Source organism: Gadus chalcogrammus, chromosome 20 (genome assembly GCF_026213295.1).
Source record: "Gadus chalcogrammus isolate NIFS_2021 chromosome 20, NIFS_Gcha_1.0, whole genome shotgun sequence".
NCBI classification, from domain to species: Eukaryota; Metazoa; Chordata; class Actinopteri; order Gadiformes; family Gadidae; genus Gadus; species Gadus chalcogrammus.
In genome coordinates, this window is record NC_079431.1 from 23,503,467 (window position 1) to 23,525,913 (window position 22,447).

Genomic DNA, 22,447 nt, shown 5'->3' on the forward strand with positions numbered 1-22,447 from the left:
GCATCTAAATTTCCATGTTTTTTCATTTCATTTTGAGTATGTTGTAACAATAAGCCCATGTCTTGTTCTGCTTTTGAGATGTAGGATATTATGTATACTACACAAGCAAAAGCATCACAGACATATTGTATGTCCATGTTGGCATCCCAGCAACGCAAAAGGTCTTTGTTGTATTGATTAACGTAAACATCTGATGGGTTGCGTTGTGTACAACCGCGTTTTTATTGGTTGTCAATCGGTAGGCATTTTCAAACATTTCCTGGGTGATGTTAATGGAAGCAAATAGCTGATCCACAGTGTCGAAGGTTAGGTCTGGACTTGAAAGAGCATGTTTGACCCTTGTCATGACACTTTTAGCCACCTCTTTTTCTTTTCGCATTTCTAATATAGAGACGTCTATCGGATCAGCGTCTGTTACCTCCTGGTTCTCGTCTATTTTACTTCTACAAAGAAAGGTGTGGTTGCTTGGAGGACGTGGAAAGTTAAATCTGCATGTTGTGCCTTTTTTCCTACAACTCTTTGAGTGCTTGGAGCTGTGTTTTTGAACGCTGGAAACAACTTCATGCAATGCGTCGGTTGCTGGCGGGAGTTCACAACTGATGTATTTATCAATAAATTGTGTGACTTCTTGGTCTGTGTTTTTGCCTATTTTCGGTGCATTTTCTACCCAGAACAGACAATGAGTATGGGGTGAGCCGCGTTGTTGGAATTCAACTCTAAAAAATGTCTCGATAACTTTACCAATGGGGTTAGCTGGTGACTTGATGACGTCATTTAGGAAAGTCTGAAACCTGTGTTGGAACATTCTTGCCGCGGTAACCGGATTAGTTTTGAGTAAATTGCACCTCTGTGACCAGTCCAGGTCGTTGACATTTCCCTGTATTTTCTGTAGTCTCATGAAAACATCGATGAGTTCAGTCCAGCGTAAATCAGCACATGAAAATGAACAGAACCAAGTAGGGACACCAAGCTGACGAACCATAGCAAATAGATTTTTCTGTACACCTTGCCAAAAAACTGGAGTCCCTCGGATCGGTTGAAGGAACTTGTAACCGAGATCGGTTTTTAAGACATTACTTACATAGTCTTTGTTTGAAAGCATGGCGGAAGTTATAGCCAATGATTCCCCTGCATGGTAACCTTTTCTCAATGCTATGGACACCTTGGAAACAACCTGATTGACCTCAGATAAATATTGAGCATAGAAAATGTAGTCCAAGTTGCTGCTAAACCTCCCATCAGCATTTAGGATGCGTGTGTTGATGTATCTACTGAGAGTGAGCCTGTGGGGCCGTGCATCATGGAATGTACCCGTCCCTTTGGGGAAAAGAGTTGGGAAACATTTTGCTTCATTGCCCTTATCTGTCAGCAGCCTAACAGGACTGTTGCCCTCAGCTGGAGCTATTGATAAAACACTTTCGAAATGCTGATCAAATATTTCTTGTGCGATATCAATCGGTTGCAAACATGTGTCCAAGAGTAACCCGTGTGTTTGAGTTTCATAGATGTGGTCAGCTTCTTCATCATCCGACACCTGGTCTGATTGAGTTGTAATGTCACTGCTTTCAGGTGCAGATGGAGTGTCATTAACTGGGTTGCATTCTTTCAAAACAGAACATGCATCTTCTGGCAAGGGATTTTCCCATTCTGCGTTAAAGTCTATGTCCTTATACCATTTATTCATGTCCTTTAAACAGGCTATCGCATTTTGGATTTTTTGAGTGTGCACATATTGATATTGATAATGCCCCTTATAAGTAAGTTTTCTTTTCAGTTTTATTCGGATCATTAAATCTTGATTTTCTAGCCTAGGGAGAACCGAAGTGACTACATCGCTGTTTGATGGAACGCAAGTCACCGGCCCATGGACAGAATTCTGAGAACCTCGTGGCAATGCCACAAGTCGCATAAAGGGAATATTCAATGCGCACAGGTGTTGTTCTAATGAGTTCAGTGTGCCTAATTCGTCAGGAATTGGATCTAATGCCATATTGTTCACAGCGCTCTCCTGGGGAACCTTACCACTGAGTATCTTGGAGTTGCAACTGAAACATATCCACAATTTCCCAGCAACTGTCTGTTTTAGTGTGCATGGCGTTAAACATGCGTTATCACATTGATGGAGATATGTTGTAGTAATGCATTGTTTTGCAATTGCTGACACAGTTGAAGCCTTGGATTCATATGAAGTTATGTCACATAATCGAACTTGTTTACGGAACAATAATCTGTGACATACACAACAAACATGTTCTGGTCCATGTTTGACCTCTTCTTGGAAGAGCTCAATTACAAAGTCAATATTGTGTTTTAAGAGGGTTAGATTAAGTCTCCTTTGACAGTTTCTTTCAATTACGGAGGGCTTATAAGCCGGATCTTCTCTGTATTTGATTACAATTGTTTGGATCACCTGTTTACGATGGGCAGGATTGTTTGCGTATTTTTCGATACCGCTGTTTATTACTTGTTGTTTGAACATTTCATTATTAGCATATTTTTCAATACTGCTGTTTTTTACTTGTTCTTTGAACGGTTCATTATTAGCATATCTTTCAATACTGCTGTTTTTTAATTTTGCTTGATACTGTTTATCACAATTATATCTTTGTTTTGTTTGAAGCTTTTTAACTTGCCTATATTCTGTGTCCTCAGCATACGTTTTCTTTTTTCTTAGATTTTTTACTTTATCAGTAAATTTTCTTGGTGAAACAAGGTCTGCATTGGACATTTTGTGCGACATTTCACAGAAGCTAGTTAAACTAAAGCACGTATGAGAGGTTTTTCCTTTGACACATGCAATTGGTTCATAATGGCATTCGTTGCAGTGATTCAGATATATAGCTTTTCTTGAAATCGACTCAATGTTCGCCGTAAATGTAATCCATTTCTGTTGACTGTATGTGTAAATATCAACACAGAGAAAATCTGCCGAAGCTTGTATTTCCAACTCTGTTGCCCAAGATCCAACATATTTCATTTTTGAGTCCATGAGATATTGCTCCACAGAAGCAAATTGCCGTCTTAGACAAGTAATGTAATGAAGTGGATTATTTGAGATGTGATTCACTACAGCCTTACGAAAGGCCTTGTGATGTGACTCGCAACCACTCAATACAGACGAAAGAGAACGAAAGAAACAATTACCGTCACCTTCAATGGATGTTGTTTGGCATGGCTCAGGCTGTGCCATATCAAAGGTTTGTCCAACAATATTTTGATCTAAACTTGGTACGATATTCAGTTTGTTGCAGATCCTGTTTTTTTCCCTTAATGTCAATCCCGTAAACATTATATTGGGGCTATCTGTTACAGAAATTAAACAGACATCTGATGCACCCTCTGTGTGAATTGGAGGATCACTGTCAATGTTTACCGTTGTGTCACATGTAGTAGTGTTTGCTACAGGCTGCACAGTTTCAAGGGTAAAAGACGCGTTTACTGCAAGGGAATTTCTATCCGTTACCGAAAGGACACAGAGATCAGAGTCACTGTCAGTGTCCAAAGTACCGTCATGTGCCGAAGTGCTGGCTTCAGGCTGTGCAGTAAATGGTGAGTTTACCTCAACAGCTTTCACACCAGTGACTTCAAACACCTTGTTTGGGATATCAAAAGCATGTGGATGATTTTGATATAAGGAATTGCAAAGGTTCTTAATATGGTCATATAACTCATACACAGTAGCATAGTGCGCTACTATGCTGGTTCCATCCGGTGCAACCGAACCCCAAGTACTACGAGAATGAGGATCGAAAACTGCAAAAGCAGTTTCGACCTTGAAAACGGCACAGACACTTCCTAGGATGTTGAGCAAGCATGTGTCTGTCTGCAGCAGTGTCTTCTGAATAGCCTCTTCTAAAGGCATGGCTATGTTTTGCAAAGAAGCGTCATAATCATCCTTTTGATCAAGACTTCCAGTGAGTGCATCAAAATATTCCAAACTAAATAATTTATTGTTGAATTTGCAGTGTCTGGGTAACTCGGAAATGAAAATATGCCCACTGGTTTTGGCTGCACTGATTTCCTTATTTTCTAGCATAGATGTGTACAAGGCATTACCTTGTTTTAGAATATGATGAATGTTCTTTTTTTTCCATTTGAGAACGCTATGGGTGGTGTGGGTCATAATCGCCGCTATGCCATTTGTAGCACACTGCTTACCTGCATTTTCCCCGAATATGTGGCTGCTCTGGTCAAACGATCCTTGAAGACACCCAGGGTTGTCATAAGTCACATGACTTGATGTAGCAGCTCTGGCAGGTGCGAAATCACAGGGTGCCTAAAAACACAACAGTAGTTCAATGAAAAAGGAGTGTGACCAATAGTTTATATCGAAATTAACAAGGAATTCATAAAAAAGGCTAGGAATCAATCAGCTGTAGTTCATGGCTGTGTATAATGGGAAAACGGAATTGTACATGATATCAACATTACTTTAACTAATTTCCAAGATCTAATAAATGGCAGGAAAACTCACAAGGAACAGGGAATAACATGTTAAAAGTAAGTACCTTCTGATTGCCAAGTGTTACATGAGGATCTTCAAGCTGGCCATTGTCCTCAGGCGGGCTCTGCTGAAATGACAATTCAGTGTTTTTAAAAGCATGTTGGTTCCCAGTAAGTAATTTGAAAATGTACATAGTATAGGCAAATTAGTCAGAACTGCACACTTACACCATATCAATGTTTTAAAATAATAAAGACATCAAAACAAAATGGGTCTCTTAAGCTGTGGCTTTTCCCGTTGGTATACAATTTTTCCACTAGTAATTACATACCTGCTGACTGCTCGCAGTGACCTCAGGTGCTGGTTCAAACGGCTCATGGTCCTCAATGTGTGTCATCTGCAATCACAAACATTACGAATGTTAAAAAAATTAGTTTTACCCCTACATGCAAACTCATAAGCCATAGAAAAGGGGACATTTAGTGTATTGTGGTGAACAGAATTAAGGACAAAGAAAACTTTTCTTTCAGTTCAGTTTAAATAATTAAAATGAGCACAACAAGTTCATCAGCCAACCTTCTTGACATTTCCAATTCATAGTGTGTAGATATTACCAAGAACATGTTAAAAACAGTTAAACTATGTTGATTGTAATTATGAAGTAAAAATGTAAATGTTCCTAGATACTGATCCTGGAACAGATTGATTGCTTATTTGCAAATCATTTTTTATATTGTTGTCATTACCTTGGTTGAACATCCCAAGAAGCTGGTCTCATTGGCTGTTGGTTTATCAGCCTGGGCCATCACAACTTTTGGCACCCAAGGTGTTAGCTCCTCTTGTTTTCTCTGTCCAGAGACAACCCGAGGAGTTGGCTGGTTCACCTTCTACAATGAGGTAAGGGAGCAAAATTATCATGAGAGATACAATTGCATGAAAATTGAAAAGTGGGCAGTTCAAAGAACTTACTGCTAATGTAGTTTATTTAAAACAGTAACAAACATAGTGTTGTGCACGCCTGTATTTTGTGGCGCTACATACAAATTTAACAACAAAACCCAAATATTACAAGATGCTCTTTTTTTTCCCCCATTCCTTTACCTCACAAAACTCTGTTTGAAGAAACGGCCACTCATCAACACACAGAGTCTGGTCATCCCCCTCCGGTTGAGCAAACTGCAATGACATAGTAAGAATTATATGTACAATACAATTGACAAATGGAAACACAAAACTACACTTTCTTAAAGGGAAATATCAAAAAGAATAGAGAACCGCACTCTATTCACTGAATGTGTGTAATCATCACATGTTGTATGCAAATTACCTTGCTCGAAGGCACAAAGACGCTGCCCTCCAGAGTGGCTGGCACAGCAGCTTCTGGAACAGGTCGAGGGGGAGGTACCAGCTTCGAAGGTTTGGCAATCCTTGCTGGAGTTGGAAGTGCCTGGAAAATAATTGTAAATCATTGGCAAAACAATACCTACACAGAGAATGTTGGACTATCTCTTGTGTTAAAGGCGAAATCAGAAAATAGTTGTTCCTGTGTTTCAACCCAAAAACAAGTACATATTTCACTGAGAAATTACCAACCTCAAGGCGGGCCTTCTTTCCTTTGGAGACCACAGCCGTGGTTCCATGTGCCACCTTCCGTTTCTATCATAATGGAAGAGAACGGAAATGATAACAGTTAATGAAATATAACACATTTGTTATCAATGCAACTATCTGTACCATACAATGTAAAGCTTGTCATATAGGATTACAGGCGCTATTAATATGTATGCACTCACAAACAGTTAATATTAAAATCACACAAATTACCCTTGAGCGATTCCCCATGGGGACATCAAGGTTGGATGGAACAATGCGATCCATTGCAGCCAACTTGTCAGTGCTAAACCGGATAGGGTTTAGCACGACAAAGCACTCCCTCAGGACCAGAGGAGGCACACAAACCTAGAAATAAAAAACAGAATTGAGCCATTGACCATTTGCCCTGTCTTATAGGAATAGCATTTAAATGAAACAACAAATGTACGCATCATTACGGTTTAATTTCCTATCAGCTATCATACCAATGTACAAACCTCATGAGGAAGGATCCGCACGGAAGACTGATCCCAGTCCTCAGGCGCATCCCAGGACTCAGGTTGGCTGCGCTATAAACACATAGGGGGAATTAGTATTCAATAAATGTGGCCTAACTAAAACTAAAGCTCTTCAAAATTGTATAACTTTTACCTTTCCGCGACGTCCGACAACAGTTTCCTTGAAGGGGTCAAGGGGACGTGGACGGGAAACCTCTCCCTTCACAACCACGGTGGTAGCAAAGGGTCTCACAGTCAGGGGTGACTTGGGAGGAGACACAGGCGGAGGTGTAGCAGGCAGAGGTGACTGTAGCTGCAGAAAGGAGAAGTGCCACAGAAGCTTCGCGAGAAGCGGCATCCCCAGATCGTCACTCAGGTGGATCTATTATAATGAGAAGCACGGGTTATTATTGAATTAAACTGCTTTTGCCATATAAAAATGACATTACATGAATTTCTCACGTGCCAAGTTATAACACGACTTACCCCATCACGACTCCACAAGGCACGCGAGTCCAGCGGAAAGCGGTCAGCTGTGACGCAGTACTTTACATCTGCAGAAGAAAACAAATATTAAACCATACACTATATACATATTTTACACGTGGTACCAAGAGGTGGTGTTGATACACTAAAAGCTTTCCTACAAAGATATTCTATACTGACATTATCTCTTAATCATTTTTACATACCGTTCTTTGCTGCAACGCGACGAAACTCCTCTCGAAGGAATTGTTGCGGTGCCAATTCACTCGCCAGCCGGGGAGGGAAATCGAGCACAAACACCTGATCCGCACAAAAGTTTTGGATTACACACTATACAATTCTGTTAAATAGTCTGCCTTGAAAATACACTTTATTTTGTAACACAAAAACTACCTTAGGCCATCGACTGCGGGCAGCTCTCAGAAGTCCTTCGAAGGCAACTCCAGCCGCTTCGATGCCAGGCGTCGCCTTGAGGTTGTTGCTCGGAGCCAGCAAGCAAACGATGTCGGGGGTTCTGGGGATGTCTGCGTTCAGCAACTCGGTGCGGAGCTCAGCGGCAGACGCCCCAGGCGTAGACAGGAACCCAAACGAAAGGCAACCGTCTGGCATCCTCACGTAACGGTCAACCAACGCACGCAGATGCGAGTCGCCCACAAACAGCACAAACTATAAATAAGGACAAATAAAAAGTTGTCATTCCACTCCAAACATATTCCACAGCTAAATTATACATTATTTTCTGAAAGGTCTTTGACAAGTTTACCTGCTTATCTGGAGACTCAGGGGGGAGATCCAATCGGTTGAACTTCCCAGTGTGGGCAGAGACAGGCCACGGCTCGACACGGTGACGTGCTCCAGTGCCACGCACTAATAAAAAGACAAATTCAACACAAAACTAAAATGAATAACTTATCTCGAGCTGTTGATCTAAAAGTCAAACATCACACATTCATGCAATAGAATTCTGAGGAATATAAATGAGTTGAAAACATGCATCATTGTATCTTTACGACTACATACCAGGCTCGAAGCCTCTGGCCAGAGTCGTCGCCATGGGAAGAATCCTCGTCCACTTCACCTTGGCTGCAGCCGAAGCGCGCGAAGCACGAGGCATCTAATGATTTCACAATAAGAAAAATAGAATGTTTCAAAATAGGTACAAGATTTCCCTTTACAAATATACATCAAGAAAGGCTGCATGTTGAAAACCCCACCCTGTACAGAGATGTATTTATGTAATTATAACCATGTGTTTTCATATGAAATGAACATTAAACAGAACAGATAGGTGCAATAAATACACACACGCACATGTGAAATCAATATATGGGCTAAAGCACAGCATTTAAAACACATTGCATATGGTGGACAGAGGTAGATTTTAGACTGTTGGGCGGATGTGTGCGTGTAAAAAGGAAATGTAACACGACATTGCAGCATTTAACATTTCCTAATCACAGCCAACTTATAAAGCTTTCATCCCAGGACAAATTTAAAGCCAAATATTTGCATAGAATGACATAGGCAGTACAGAAACCATTTTCCCAAAAAAAATCTATTAATAGACAACTAAAATGCTAATTCAGTCAAAACCCAACAAGCACCAAGTAATTTAACCAGCACCTCACCTTGAGTTGAACGGCGGACGATCTCCTGTTTCTCCTTTCAACACATGACCAACAAACCTACCTTGCTTAGACAATCTGAAAATCAGTATACAGCCACACACGACACAGCCCCACACAGCCCCACACACAAGACAGGCACACACACAAGACAGGCACACACACAAGACAGGCACACACACAGACAGGCACACACACAAGACAGACACACACACACAAGACAGGCACACACACACAAGACAGGCACACACACAAGACAGGCACACACACACACACACAAGACAGGCACACACACACACAAGACAGACACACACACACACACACAAGACAGGCACACACACACACACACACACACAGAGACACAGACACACACAAGACAGGCGCACACACACACACACACACACACAAGACAGGCACACACACACAGACACACAGACACACAGACACACACAGACAGACACACACAGACAGAGACGGACACACGAAACACACACACGAAACACACACAGACACACACACAGACAGACACACAGACAGACACACACACAGACAGACACAGACACACAGACACACACAGACAGACACACAGACAGACACACAGACAGACACACAGACACACAGACAGACACACACACAGACAGACACACAGACACACACAGACAGACACACGAAGCACACAGACAGACACACAGACAGACACACACAGACACACAGACACACACAGACAGACACACGAAACACACAGACACACACAGACAGACACACACAGACAGAGACGGACACACGAAACACACACACGAAACACACACAGACACACACACAGATAGACACACAGACACACACACACACACACACAGACACAGACACACAGACACACACAGACAGACACACAGACAGACACACAGACAGACACACAGACACACAGACAGACACACAGACACACAGACAGACACACAGACACACAGGCACACACACAGACAGGCACACACACAGACAGGACACACAGACACACACACAGACACACACACAGCCCCCCCCACACACAGACAGCCCCCCCCCACACACACCCAAACAGCCACACACACAGCCCCCCCCACACACACACAAACAGCCACACACACAGACAGCCACACACACAGACAGCCACACACACAGACACACAGCCACACACACAGACAGACAGACACACAGCCACACACACACAGACAGACAGACAGACACAGCCACACACACAGACAGACAGACAGACAGAGGCACACAGCCCCCCCCACACACACACACACACACACACACACACACACACACACACACACACACACACACACACACACACACACACACACACACACACACACACACACACACACACACACACACACACACACACACACACACACACACACACACACACACCATTTTCCCCAAAAATCTATTGATGACAACTAAAATGCAAATACAGTCAAAACCCAACCAGCATTAGAAATTTAACACAGCCCCCCCCACACACACACAAACAGCCACACACACAGACAGCCACACACACAGACAGACACACACAGACAGACAGACACACACACAGACAGATAGACACACACAGACACACACAGACACACACACAGACAGACACACACACAGACAGACAGACACACGAAACACACAGACAGACAGACACACAGACAGACACACACACACACAGACACACAGACAGACACACACACACACAGACAGACACACACAGACACACGAAACACACAGACAGACACACAGACAGACACACAGACAGACACACAGACACACGAAACACACAGACAGACACACAGACAGACACACAGACAGACACACAGACAGACACACACACAGACAGACACACACAGACACAGACAGACACACACAGACACAGACAGACACACAGACAGACAGACAGACACACACACAGACAGACAGACAGACACACACACAGACAGACAGACACACACACAGACACACAGACAGACACACAGACAGACAGACACACACACAGACACACACAGACACACACAGACAGGCACACACACAGACACACACACAGCCCCCCCCACACACAGACACACACACAGCCCCCCCCACACACAGACACACACACAGCCCCCCCCACACACAGCCCCCCCCACACAGACAGCCACACACACAGACAGACACACACACAGACACACAGACACACACACAGACACACAGACAGACACACAGACAGACACACAGACACACAGGCACACACACAGACAGGCACACACACACACAGACACACAGACAGACACACAGTCACACACAGACAGACACACAGACACACAGGCACACACACAGACAGGCACACACACACACAGACACACAGACAGACACACAGACACACACAGACAGGCACACAGACAGGCACACACACAGCCCCCCCCACACACAGACAGCCCCCCCCCCCACACACACCCAAACAGCCACACACACAGCCCCCCCCACAGACAGCCACACACACACACAGACAGACAGACAGACAGACAGACACACAGACAGACACACAGACAGGCACACAGACAGACACACAGACACAGCCCCCCCCACACACAGGCACACAGCCCCCCCCACACACACACACACACAGGCACACACACACGCACACAGCCCCCCCCACACACAGGCACACAGCCCCCCCCACACACACACAGCCCCCCCCACACGCACACACACACACACACACACACACACACACACACAGACAGGCACACAGACACACACACACACACACACACACCATTTTCCCCAAAAATCTATTGATGGACAACTAAAATGCAAATACAGTCAAAACCCAACCAGCATTAGAAATTTAACACAGCCCCCCCCACACACACACAAACAGCCACACACACACACAGACAGCCACACACACAGACAGCCACACACACAGACAGACACACACACAGACAGACACACACACAGACAGACAGACACACAGACACACACACACACAGACAGACACAGACACACACAGACAGACACACGAAACACACAGACAGACACACGAAACACACAGACAGACACACAGACAGACACACAGACAGACACACACACAGACAGCCACACACACAGACACACAGCCACACACACAGACAGACACACACACAGACAGACAGACAGACCCCCACACACACACAAACAGCCACACACACAGACAGCCACACACACAGCCACACACACAGACAGCCACACACACAGACACACAGCCACACACACAGACAGACAGACACACAGCCACACACACAGACAGACAGACAGACAGACAGACACACAGCCACACACACAGACAGACAGACAGACAGACAGACACACAGACAGACAGCCACACACACAGACACACAGCCACACACACAGACAGACAGACAGACAGACAGACAGACACACAGCCACACACACAGAAAGGCACACACACACGCACACAGCCCCCCCCACACACAGGCACACAGCCCCCCCCCACACACACACAGCCCCCCCCACACGCACACACACACACACACACACAGACAGACAGACAGACAGACAGACACACACACACACACCATTTTCCCCAAAAATCTATTGATGGACAACTAAAATGCAAATACAGTCAAAACCCAACCAGCATTAGAAATTTAACACAGCCCCCCCCACACACACACAAACAGCCACACACACACACAGACAGCCACACACACAGACAGCCACACACACAGACAGACACACACACAGACAGACACACACACAGACAGACAGACAGACACACACAGACACACACACACACAGACAGACACAGACACACACAGACAGACACACGAAACACACAGACAGACACACGAAACACACAGACAGACACACAGACAGACACACAGACAGACACACACACAGACAGCCACACACACAGACACACAGCCACACACACAGACAGACAGACACACAGACAGACAGACCCCCACACACACACAAACAGCCACACACACAGACAGCCACACACACAGCCACACACACAGACAGCCACACACACAGACACACAGCCACACACACAGACAGACAGACACACAGCCACACACACAGACAGACAGACAGACAGACAGACACACAGCCACACACACAGACAGACAGACAGACAGACAGACACACAGACAGACAGCCACACACACAGACACACAGCCACACACACAGACAGACAGACAGACAGACAGACAGACACACAGCCACACACACAGAAAGACAGACAGACAGACACACAGCCACACACACACACACAGACAGACAGACACACAGACAGACAGACAGGCACACACACACACACACAGACTGGCACACAGACAGACAGACAGACAGACAGGCACACACACACACACAGACTGGCACACAGACAGACACACAGACACGCAGGCACACACACACACACACACACACACACACACAGACAGGCACACACACAGGCACACAGCCCCCCCCCCACACACACACACAGGCACACAGCCCCCCCCCACACACACACACAGGCACACAGGCACACACACACACACCATTTTCCCCAAAAATCTATTGATGGACAACTAAAATGCAAATACAGTCAAAACCCAACCAGCATTAGAAATTTAACCAGCACCTCACTTTGAGTTGATCGGCGGACGATCAACTGTTTCATGACCAACAGCACAGCATTTAAAACACATTGCATATGGTGGACAGAGGTAGAGTTTAGACTGTTGGGCGGATGTGTGCGTGTAAAAAGTGAATGTAACACGACATTTCAGCATTTAAAACACATTGCATTGTATGGACAGAGTCCACCAGAAAGCTTTTCTGTGGTAATATGGCTGCCGGCCTAGACGCCGCCGTTTCAACCCTCTGCGCATCTACTCGGCGCAGACATGATCCCCTGTAGTATCCCGACATGCTAATTTAGCCGCTACCAAAACAACTACAACCCTCACCCTACATTGAAAACCTATCAACATCACTGCCGAAGAGAAAAGCTGCGTTTGTAAGAAACCAAACCGTAAGATTTCCGCTACAAGATTCCACCACAAAGCGACAAAATGGCGGCTTAGACGCCGCCGTATGGCAATAAACATAAATATCCATTTCAGATGATCCCACGTTTCCTCGTTTCGAGAGTTAAATAATGAACACTATATAGCAAAGGATTTGCGACAAAATATCATGCCTTCAGTGTGTTTTGTATTATACATACAGCGTCAATGACCGCTACAACAGATTCCACCACAAAGCTTTTCTGTGGCAAAATGGCGGATCCACGGGCTTTAATGTTTTGTCGCAAATCCTTTGCTTGCCATTACTGCATCAAAAGCAAACCGCCAAAGCAACCATACCAACGTAATACAATAAACATAATTATCCATTAAGGACTTACCGTGACAACGAACTTCTTTGGTTGAACCGCAAAGTTGAAAGACAGAACGTACTCGAAAGAATCCGCTCACAATATTAATCCGTGGAAAGGAGAGCAAAAGGGTCTATCTGAATAAAGATGTCTCAAGCAGAGAAAATCCGATCAGAGTGAGACGAGCCGTGCGTCGCTGACGATAGTCATTCAACTCGCGAAGCACCATGGGAGTATGCCACGCCCACACCTCTACAGATGATGTAGATGTGTTTCTCTGCTCTTCATGCCGGACAACATCTCCTGACTACTTGCTCGCCAAAGTAAAAAAGATAAGATTGACGGATGTCCAAAACGGGAAGACTGAATAATACAGTTGGTATTCCATATGAATATTCCAATTTAACAAACCATACACGGATTCGGAAATACCTTAATTTCATGATTTGGATTGTGGCTTTGAATAATAGCTAGCCTACTGTGTGTACCTCGTCACGCACTCAAGGGCGTACACCACGCCCACACCTGAACCACGCCCACACCTGAACAGATATAATCAGGAGACCACTGTGTAAAACATCACTTGCCCTGAGCAATCTTATGAACAACACCATTACACTCGTCTTGCCTCGTCTTGCCTCGTCTTGCCTCGTCTTGCCTCGTCCCGCCTCGACCCGCCTTGTCTCGTCTCAGCTTGATTTGTTCTCAAAAGGTAAGATTGCAATTTCTGGCCCGCGTATTTCAAATCAAACAATGGACAGAGAGGCAGAGAACTCCCGTGTATGGTTTTATTTGAAATCGCGTCCCCTTTTCCCGGCATACACTGCGGTTCTATCAAACGCAAAAGAACAAGCAACTGTCTTGCAACAAGCAATTCAGTCTTCCCGTTTTGGACATCCGTCAATGTTTGGATTGTGTAATAATAATTTGGATTGTGGCTTTGAATAATAGCCACAATCCAAATTCCCTACATGCATCGCTCCCGCACACTCGAAAGCCGTACAGAAAAGATTTGTATTTATCTTCGCGCATTATATATTATACATACAGCGTAACGCTGTATGTATACCAGCGTTAACATCTAATTGAATGTTTTTTTTCTACAGAAAATAAATGGCCGGAAAGTCCCCAGCAGACTTTCCATCAACAAACCACCCCGAGACAATTGCCATGAAGGCTGAATCAAGGAATAACTATGTAAGTTATCAACATTTGCGTCTTTGCAAACCTAAATGAAGAAAATTCCATTCAATACTAACATAGTTTTTTTTTTTGTAATAGCATATCTGTGTAGATAAAATATACACCAGGGAACAGAAGGTCGACCATGCGTTCCGATTCGGTATGCTGGTGTGCGCAAAGACCATCCACTACACCGAGCGGGAGAAGGCACACAAAAAACAACTGGAATTCCTTCGGAGGGAGGTTGATAGACGTGGCAAAATTATCCACAATTTAGAACTGGACCTGGCGGCATCCGAGGCCAGCTTGTCTGCCTCGGAGACAAATCTGGACGCCACAAAAAACGGTAAAAAAAAAAGCGTGCATACCAATCCAAAGGACGATTACAAATGGAATATTAACATTTCTTTCCTTCATATCTAGACTTGGAAGATCTTCAACTTATCAACGCCTCCCAAGGTAATGCAAATTACCCAACAACATGTGTTTTAATTTGGTTAGAGATTTCAAGTCTTATGTTTTTACCTATTAGACTATACTCTACAATATAGATTTGATTTGTCATGTATAACACCTATTAGCCAAATGTAAAAAATAATGGAAACGATCTTTCCTCCCATCAGATACGGATTCGTCACACTCACAGCCATTGTGTTCGACAATGATTGATGACGAGAACGGGAACGGAGGTACACCTTCATCTTTCAAATGACTGTCGTGGTTATAAAAATACATGCAGGCTTTATGTCCATGTGCTCGGAAAACTGATACTTTTTTCTTTACATTTTGCAGATCCCGAATGATAGGCCCCTGAATTATATTGTAAATAGTGTTTTTTTTTTTTAATATATTGTGATATTGTAAATAGTGTGTTTTTTTTTATTTGTGTGAAATTTTTTTTTTTATATAGTGTGATATTGTAAATAGTGTGTGTGTTTTTAATAAAAAAACTCAAAAACATCTGATTGTTTCATATTTACACAAATTGCCCATGCAAAAAGGAATGTTTCTCAATTTGCGTTCTTTTCTGTACTTGTGTGCCTGCGTTGGGAAATATCCCAGGATGCATTTCGCATACCTGTTTTAAAATATCAGTGTAAATGCTATAAAATAGGCTATATAGGGACATTTTAAAAGTATAACAAAGATGGAGGCCCATTATTTACATACTACTGTAAAATGAAAGAGGAATTTTGCTTTATATAATGTGTTTATATTGTATAAATCGCTGGAGGAAACGCATCGCAACCGAGCCTGCATATTGTGTGGACTTGGGACCATCAAATATCCCAGAATGCATTTCGCATTCCTGTTTCTCAATTCGCGTTCTTTTCTGTACTGCTGTGCCTGCGTTGGGACCGTCAAATATCCCAGGATGCATTTCGCATTCCTGTTTGAAGATATCAGTGTAAAAGCTATAAAATAGGCTATATAGGGACATTTTAAAAGTATAACAAAGATGGAGGCCTATTATTTACATACTATTTTAAAATGAAAGGGGTTTTGCTTTATATAATGTGTTCATATTGTATAAATCGCTGGAGGAAACCCATCGCAACTCAAGTACCCCTGACTGCAGCCCGCAGACGGAGTCCACATGGAGGGGGCGGGCACTCAGTCCACATGGAGGGGGCGGGCACTCAGGCCACATGGAGGGGGCGGGCGCTCAGTCCACATCGAGACGATTGAGCAGATTTCCGCTGCTCTTGTTAATGCAAGAGTAAACGGTAATACTATGTTAAGCTAGCGAGAGCCCATGCTGTTAATTAAATTATACAGATGGTACGGGAGTATTGTGACTGGGTATCTTTCTTGCTGCGTACCATGGAACTATTATAAAGTTAAGCATAGCCTAAACGACTTGCAAATACATTTTCTCTTTTTTTTTCGCTTAGCTGTTCCACTCATGGACCTATTTAGGTTCCACTTAAGAGTTCACGTTACAACCGTTCGCCGTTGCTCCATGTTTAAATCACAGTGCCTTGTTCGTGACCAGCCTCAAATTCACTAACTGAAATAGTGCCCCCTAGAGATCTTTTTTTTTTACTCAGTATTAATAGGCCTACTATGGCTCTTTTCGCTTGAATTTTTGTATTTCTCTACTGATTGCTTCGACAATGCAACATTAAAAGTTACTAACAGCGACTTCACACAGAGGCTCTGGCTTGGGGCCCCCCACCTCCCTTGGGCCCCTGGGCATGTACCCGGTGTGCCCGTGCGGTAATCCACCCTTGCCTGTAAACAATGCAACGTGTGCGAACTCCTGTACCCGTCTGTCTGTCAGAGTTACAGGCCCAGTAAGAGCCAAAATAAGATTTGGGGAACTATGAAGACTGGGATATGACCTTAACAGATGTAATGTGAGGAAACCACATCTAAGGGCAAAAAATGTACCTCAATAGACATAAGGAAAGGCTACATGTGTGAAGCACATTACGTTACACCAATCACAGGAGCACTAACAACAGTCTTTTTATTCAACTACATGTGTGAAGCACATTAAGTTACACCAATCACAGGAGCACTAACAGTCTTTTTATTCAACAAAACAATTAAAAAATAACAACTACAAAAAATAGATTGTAAACTATTAGCATAAAAGATAAATCAATAAAGAGTAGAACAAACAAAGTCTCAACCGGGGGGGGAACACACTGACGCCTTCCTCAGTGAGGTGGACGCCTCTCGCTTCACGCTCTGTCGCCCGACATCGCCGTCACCGCCGCCATAGCTGCCAAGCGCCGCCATTATGCTGCATCATCAGACTACATTGGAGTCGTGTGGCGCAGGCGTCACAAACAACGTGTGCGAACTCCTGTACCCGTCTGTCTGTCAGAGTTACAGGCCCAGTAAGAGCCAAAATAAGATTTGGGGAACTATGAAGACTGGGATACAAAGGTATGACCTTAACAGATGTAATGTGAGGAAACCACATCTAAGGGCAAAAAATGTACCTCAATAGACATAAGGAAAGGCTACATGTGTGAAGCACATTAAGTTACACCAATCACAGGAGCACTAACAACAGTCTTTTTATTCAACTACATGTGTGAAGCACATTAAGTTACACCAATCACAGGAGCACTAACAACAGTCTTTTTATTCAACAAAACAATTAAAAAATAACTACAAAAAATAGATTGTAAACTATTAGCATAAAAGATAAATCAATAAAGAGTAGAACAAACAAAGTCTCAACGGGGGGGGGAGACATAAGGAAAAGCTACATGTGTGAAGCACATTAAGTTACACCAATCACAGGAGCACTAACAACAGTCTTTTTATTCAACTACATGTGTGAAGCACATTAAGTTACACCAATCACAGGAGCACTAACAACAGTCTTTTTATTCAACAAAACAATTAAAAAATAACAACTACAAAAAATAGATTGTAAACTATTAGCATAAAAGATAAATCAATAAAGAGTAGAACAAACAAAGTCTCAACGGGGGGGGGAACACACTGACGCCTTCCTCAGTGAGGTGGACGCCACTCTCGCTTCACGCTCTGTTGCCCGACATCGCCGTCACCGCCGCCATAGCTGCCAAGCGCCGCCATTATGCTGCATCATCAGACTACATTGGAGTCGTGTGGCGCAGGCGTCACAAGGAGGGGGACGGGGAGGGGGCACAGGGAGGGGGAGAGGTGTTTGACTCAAAAGAGGCAAACACCTTCAGGTTTCTCCTGTCCATCATCTCCACACAGAACAGTTCATAGTCAGTATGTAATCTGAATGAGAATTGGAATGGTTTCCACGTTTCTTCCTCATCCCCGCCGTCATGGGATTTGCGCTGTGTTGATGCTGCCATCTGCTCCCAACATTCCATCCCAATGACCTCTGGGAGAGAAACACTGTCCTTGAAGGACTGTAACTAGCACCATGCTGCTGCCTGAATTGTGTCCTTCAGGACAACATCATCTTCCTTGAAGAAGAAAGAAAAAATATTTGTGTCTGTACTTGACACCCTACTGATGAGTTTTCAGGGATAAAAAAACACTATTCAACTAGTCATCAGACTATTTCATCTGGCTATACATACAACCTCCAGCATTACAAAAATGAGCCTGGCCTATGCCAAAAGATGCAACTGACTCCAGTGAATCTGTGGATATAAAGGTTTTGACTGTGGGAGGTTCGTTGTGGGAGTTATAGCCCAAAACGCGTTCTCAGAACATTCCATTGGCCAAATAGGAGATGGACAATGTCGTCGTTTTTTGGCGCCGCCCTGTTGGCGAAATTTTCCAAAGACAATTTTCCTTTGCCGAATAACTCCCGCCCACATTAATAATTCTTGGCCATATTTTTTTATATAGACTCGGGTTTGCCCTTTGATGGTTCCCTTATAGTTTGAAGAACATTCCTCTGGCCAATTAGAAGATATACAATTTCCTCGTTTATTGCGCCCCCTTAGGGCGTAATTTCCCGAATTTTTATTCGAACGCCATTAAGGTTATCGTATTTTTTGAATTTTTGCGTTTCGACGTGAAACGTAGCTAATAAACCAATATTCAAAACGCTACCGTTTCGTCGTCGAAGGTCGGATCAAAAAAGTATATATGATTTCTTTGCGTGTGCGTCTGACGATGCCGTGTGCAAAGTTTTGTGTCGATTGGTCAAGAAATGTGGGAGGAGTAGCGAAAAAACAGTTTTGCGGTTTTCGCGATATTGCGAAAAAAAATTATAGACGCAAATGGGCGTGGCCTATGCCAAAAGATGCAGCAGACTCCAGTGAATCTGTGTGTACGAGGTTTTGAATGTGGGAGGTTCGGTGTGGGAGTTATAGCCCCAAACGCGTCTTTCCTTGGTATAGCGCCACCTAGTGGCCGGCGTGTCTGGATTTTGTCGTCTGCTTAGAACTCAGGGCCCTGGATCTAGTCATGCAATTGGCGTGTCGGCACCATTTACGGTTTGGGCTGTGGACCCACTTCTAGGGGGGAATAATAATAACAAGAAGTGTGCATTTCGCCGGCACAACGCGACAAGAAATGTGCATTTCGCCGGAAAAACGCGAAGCATGTGTTCAAAACGCTACCCTGAACCTGTGGAGTAGCGAGAAGTCAGTGTAGCGTTTTCGCGGCGAAATTTTTGTAGAAGATATACAATTTCCTCGTTTATTGCGCCCCCTAATGGCGAAATTTTCCAAAATTTTTATCGAAGGTCAATAAGGTTAGCACCAACATGTGTCTAAAATTTGGACTCGATCCGATGTCTAATTTTGGATTTTTTTGTTTTTTTAATTTTCCACGTCTAATTTAGCTAATAAAAGAATATTCAAAACTCTACCGTTTCGTCGTCGAAGGTCGGATCAAAAAACTGTATATGATTTCTTTGCGTGTGCGTCTGAAGATGCCGTGTGCAAAGTTTGGTGTTGATTGGTCAAGAAATGTGCGAGGAGTAGCGAAAAAACAGTTTTGCGGTTTTCGCGATTTAGCGAAAAATATTCATAGACGCAAATGGGCGTGGCCTATGCCAAAAGATGCAGCAGACTCCAGTGAATCTGTGTGTACAAGGTTTTGAATGTGGGAGGTTCGGTGTGGGAGTTATAGCCCCAAACGCGTCTTTCCTTGGTATAGCGCCACCTAGTGGCCGGCGTGTCTGGATTAGGTCGTCTGCTTAGAACTCAGGGCCCTGGATCTAGTCATGCAATTGGCGTGTCGGCACCATTTACGGTTTGGGCTGTGGACCCACTTCTAGGGGGGAATAATAATAAACTAGAACTGCAAGCAGTTATGCAGGGGTCCAAGAATTGTGCATTTCGCCGGCACAACGCGACAAGAAATGTGCATTTCGCCGGCACAACGCGAAGCATGTGTTGAAAACGCTACCCTGAACCTGTGGATACAAAGGATTTGACTGTGGTAGGAGTAGCGAGAAGTCAGTGTAGCGTTTTCGCGGCGAAATTTTGTAGAAGATATACAATTTCCTCGTTTATTGCGCCCCCTAATGGCGGAATTTTCCGAAATTTTTATCGAACGTCATTAAGGTTAGCACCAACATGTGTGTAGAATTTGGACTCGATCCGATGTCTAATTTTGGATTTTTTTGGATTTTTAATTTTCCACGTCTAATTTAGCTAATAAACCAATATTCAAAACTCTACCGTTTCGTCGTCGAAGGTCGGATCAAAAAACTGTCTAAGATTTCTATGCGTGTGCGTCTGAAGATGTCGTGTGCAAAGTTTGGTGTCGATTGGTCAAGAAATGTGGGAGGAGTAGGGAAAAAACAGTTTTGCGGTTTTCGCGATTTAGCGAAAAATATTCACAGACGCAAATGGGCGTGGCCTAGGCCAAAAGATGCAGCAGACTCCAGTGCATCTGTGTGTACAAGTTTTTGGACTGTGGGAGGTTCGGTGTGGGAGTTATAGCCCCAAACGCGTATTCCTTGGTATAGCGCCACCTAGTGGCCGGCGTGTCTGGATTTTGTCGTCTGCATAGTCTTCACTGACCTGGATCTAGTCATGCAATTGGCGTGTGTGCAACATTTACGGTATGGGCTGTATTCCCACTTTCTTGGTAGGAAGTATAATAATAATAATAAGAAAAATCCCTACAAAAACAATAGGGATCCAACCTGTTGGCTTGGACCCCTAATTATCGAACGTCATTAAGGTTAGCACCAACATGTGTGTAGAATTTGGACTCGATCCGATGTCTAATTTTGGATTTTTTTGGATTTTTAATTTTCCACGTCTAATTTAGCTAATAAACCAATATTCAAAACTCTACCGTTTCGTCGTCGAAGGTCGGATCAAAAAACTGTCTAAGATTTCTATGCGTGTGCGTCTGAAGATGTCGTGTGCAAAGTTTGGTGTCGATTGGTCAAGAAATGTGGGAGGAGTAGGGAAAAAACAGTTTTGCGGTTTTCGCGATTTAGCGAAAAATATTCATAGACGCAAATGGGCGTGGCCTAGGCCAAAAGATGCAGCAGACTCCAGTGCATCTGTGTGTACAAGTTTTTGGACTGTGGGAGGTTCGGTGTGGGAGTTATAGCCCCAAACGCGTATTCCTTGGTATAGCGCCACCTAGTGGCCGGCGTGTCTGGATTTTGTCGTCTGCATAGTCTTCACTGACCTGGATCTAGTCATGCAATTTGCGTGTGTGCAACATTTACGGTATGGGCTGTATTCCCACTTTCTTGGTAGGAAGTATAATAATAAAAATCCTTACAAAAACAATAGGGATCCAACCTGTTGGCTTGGACCCCTAATAATAATCCTTACAAAAACAATAGGGATCCAACCTG

General features: G+C 43.9%; 2 protein-coding genes and 1 long non-coding RNA gene across 7 annotated transcripts in view; 1 reads left to right on the forward strand and 2 right to left on the reverse strand.

Annotated features, from left to right (window-relative positions):
* The window catches only part of itga4 (integrin alpha 4), a 119,618-nt gene that overhangs the window by 35,314 nt on the left and 61,857 nt on the right, over positions 1-22,447 (reverse strand). The gene's annotated exons all lie outside the window — the stretch shown is intronic.
* Positions 223-14,845, reverse strand: LOC130373895 (uncharacterized). Of its 4 annotated transcripts, none has more exons than XR_008893554.1 (15): positions 14,050-14,845; positions 8,041-8,134; positions 7,784-7,887; positions 7,414-7,686; positions 7,227-7,320; positions 7,021-7,088; positions 6,689-6,916; positions 6,523-6,606; positions 6,269-6,403; positions 6,038-6,100; positions 5,772-5,891; positions 5,546-5,620; positions 5,191-5,331; positions 4,509-4,841; positions 223-4,276 (listed from the first exon to the last, which is right to left on the reverse strand). XR_008893554.1 is itself a non-coding variant. In XM_056580550.1 (15 exons), the coding sequence occupies exons 2-15, from the start codon at positions 8,132-8,134 to the stop codon at positions 4,437-4,439; spliced, it is 1,680 nt and encodes a 559-aa protein (XP_056436525.1). In that variant the 5' UTR covers positions 14,050-14,845; the 3' UTR covers positions 4,300-4,436. The 4 variants fall into 4 exon arrangements, 2 of the variants coding, with proteins under 2 accessions (XP_056436525.1, XP_056436526.1); XR_008893555.1 differs by having other exon boundaries at positions 4,509-4,571; positions 4,776-5,331; XM_056580550.1 differs by lacking the exon at positions 223-4,276 and having other exon boundaries at positions 4,300-4,571; positions 4,776-4,841.
* On the forward strand, positions 13,326-16,124 carry LOC130373898 (uncharacterized). 2 transcript variants are annotated; one of them, XR_008893558.1, is made up of 6 exons: positions 13,326-13,674; positions 15,126-15,216; positions 15,301-15,547; positions 15,625-15,660; positions 15,825-15,890; positions 15,994-16,124. It is a non-coding gene; the product is annotated as an uncharacterized LOC130373898 (long non-coding RNA). The 2 variants fall into 2 exon arrangements; XR_008893557.1 differs by lacking the exon at positions 13,326-13,674 and adding an exon at positions 13,806-14,731.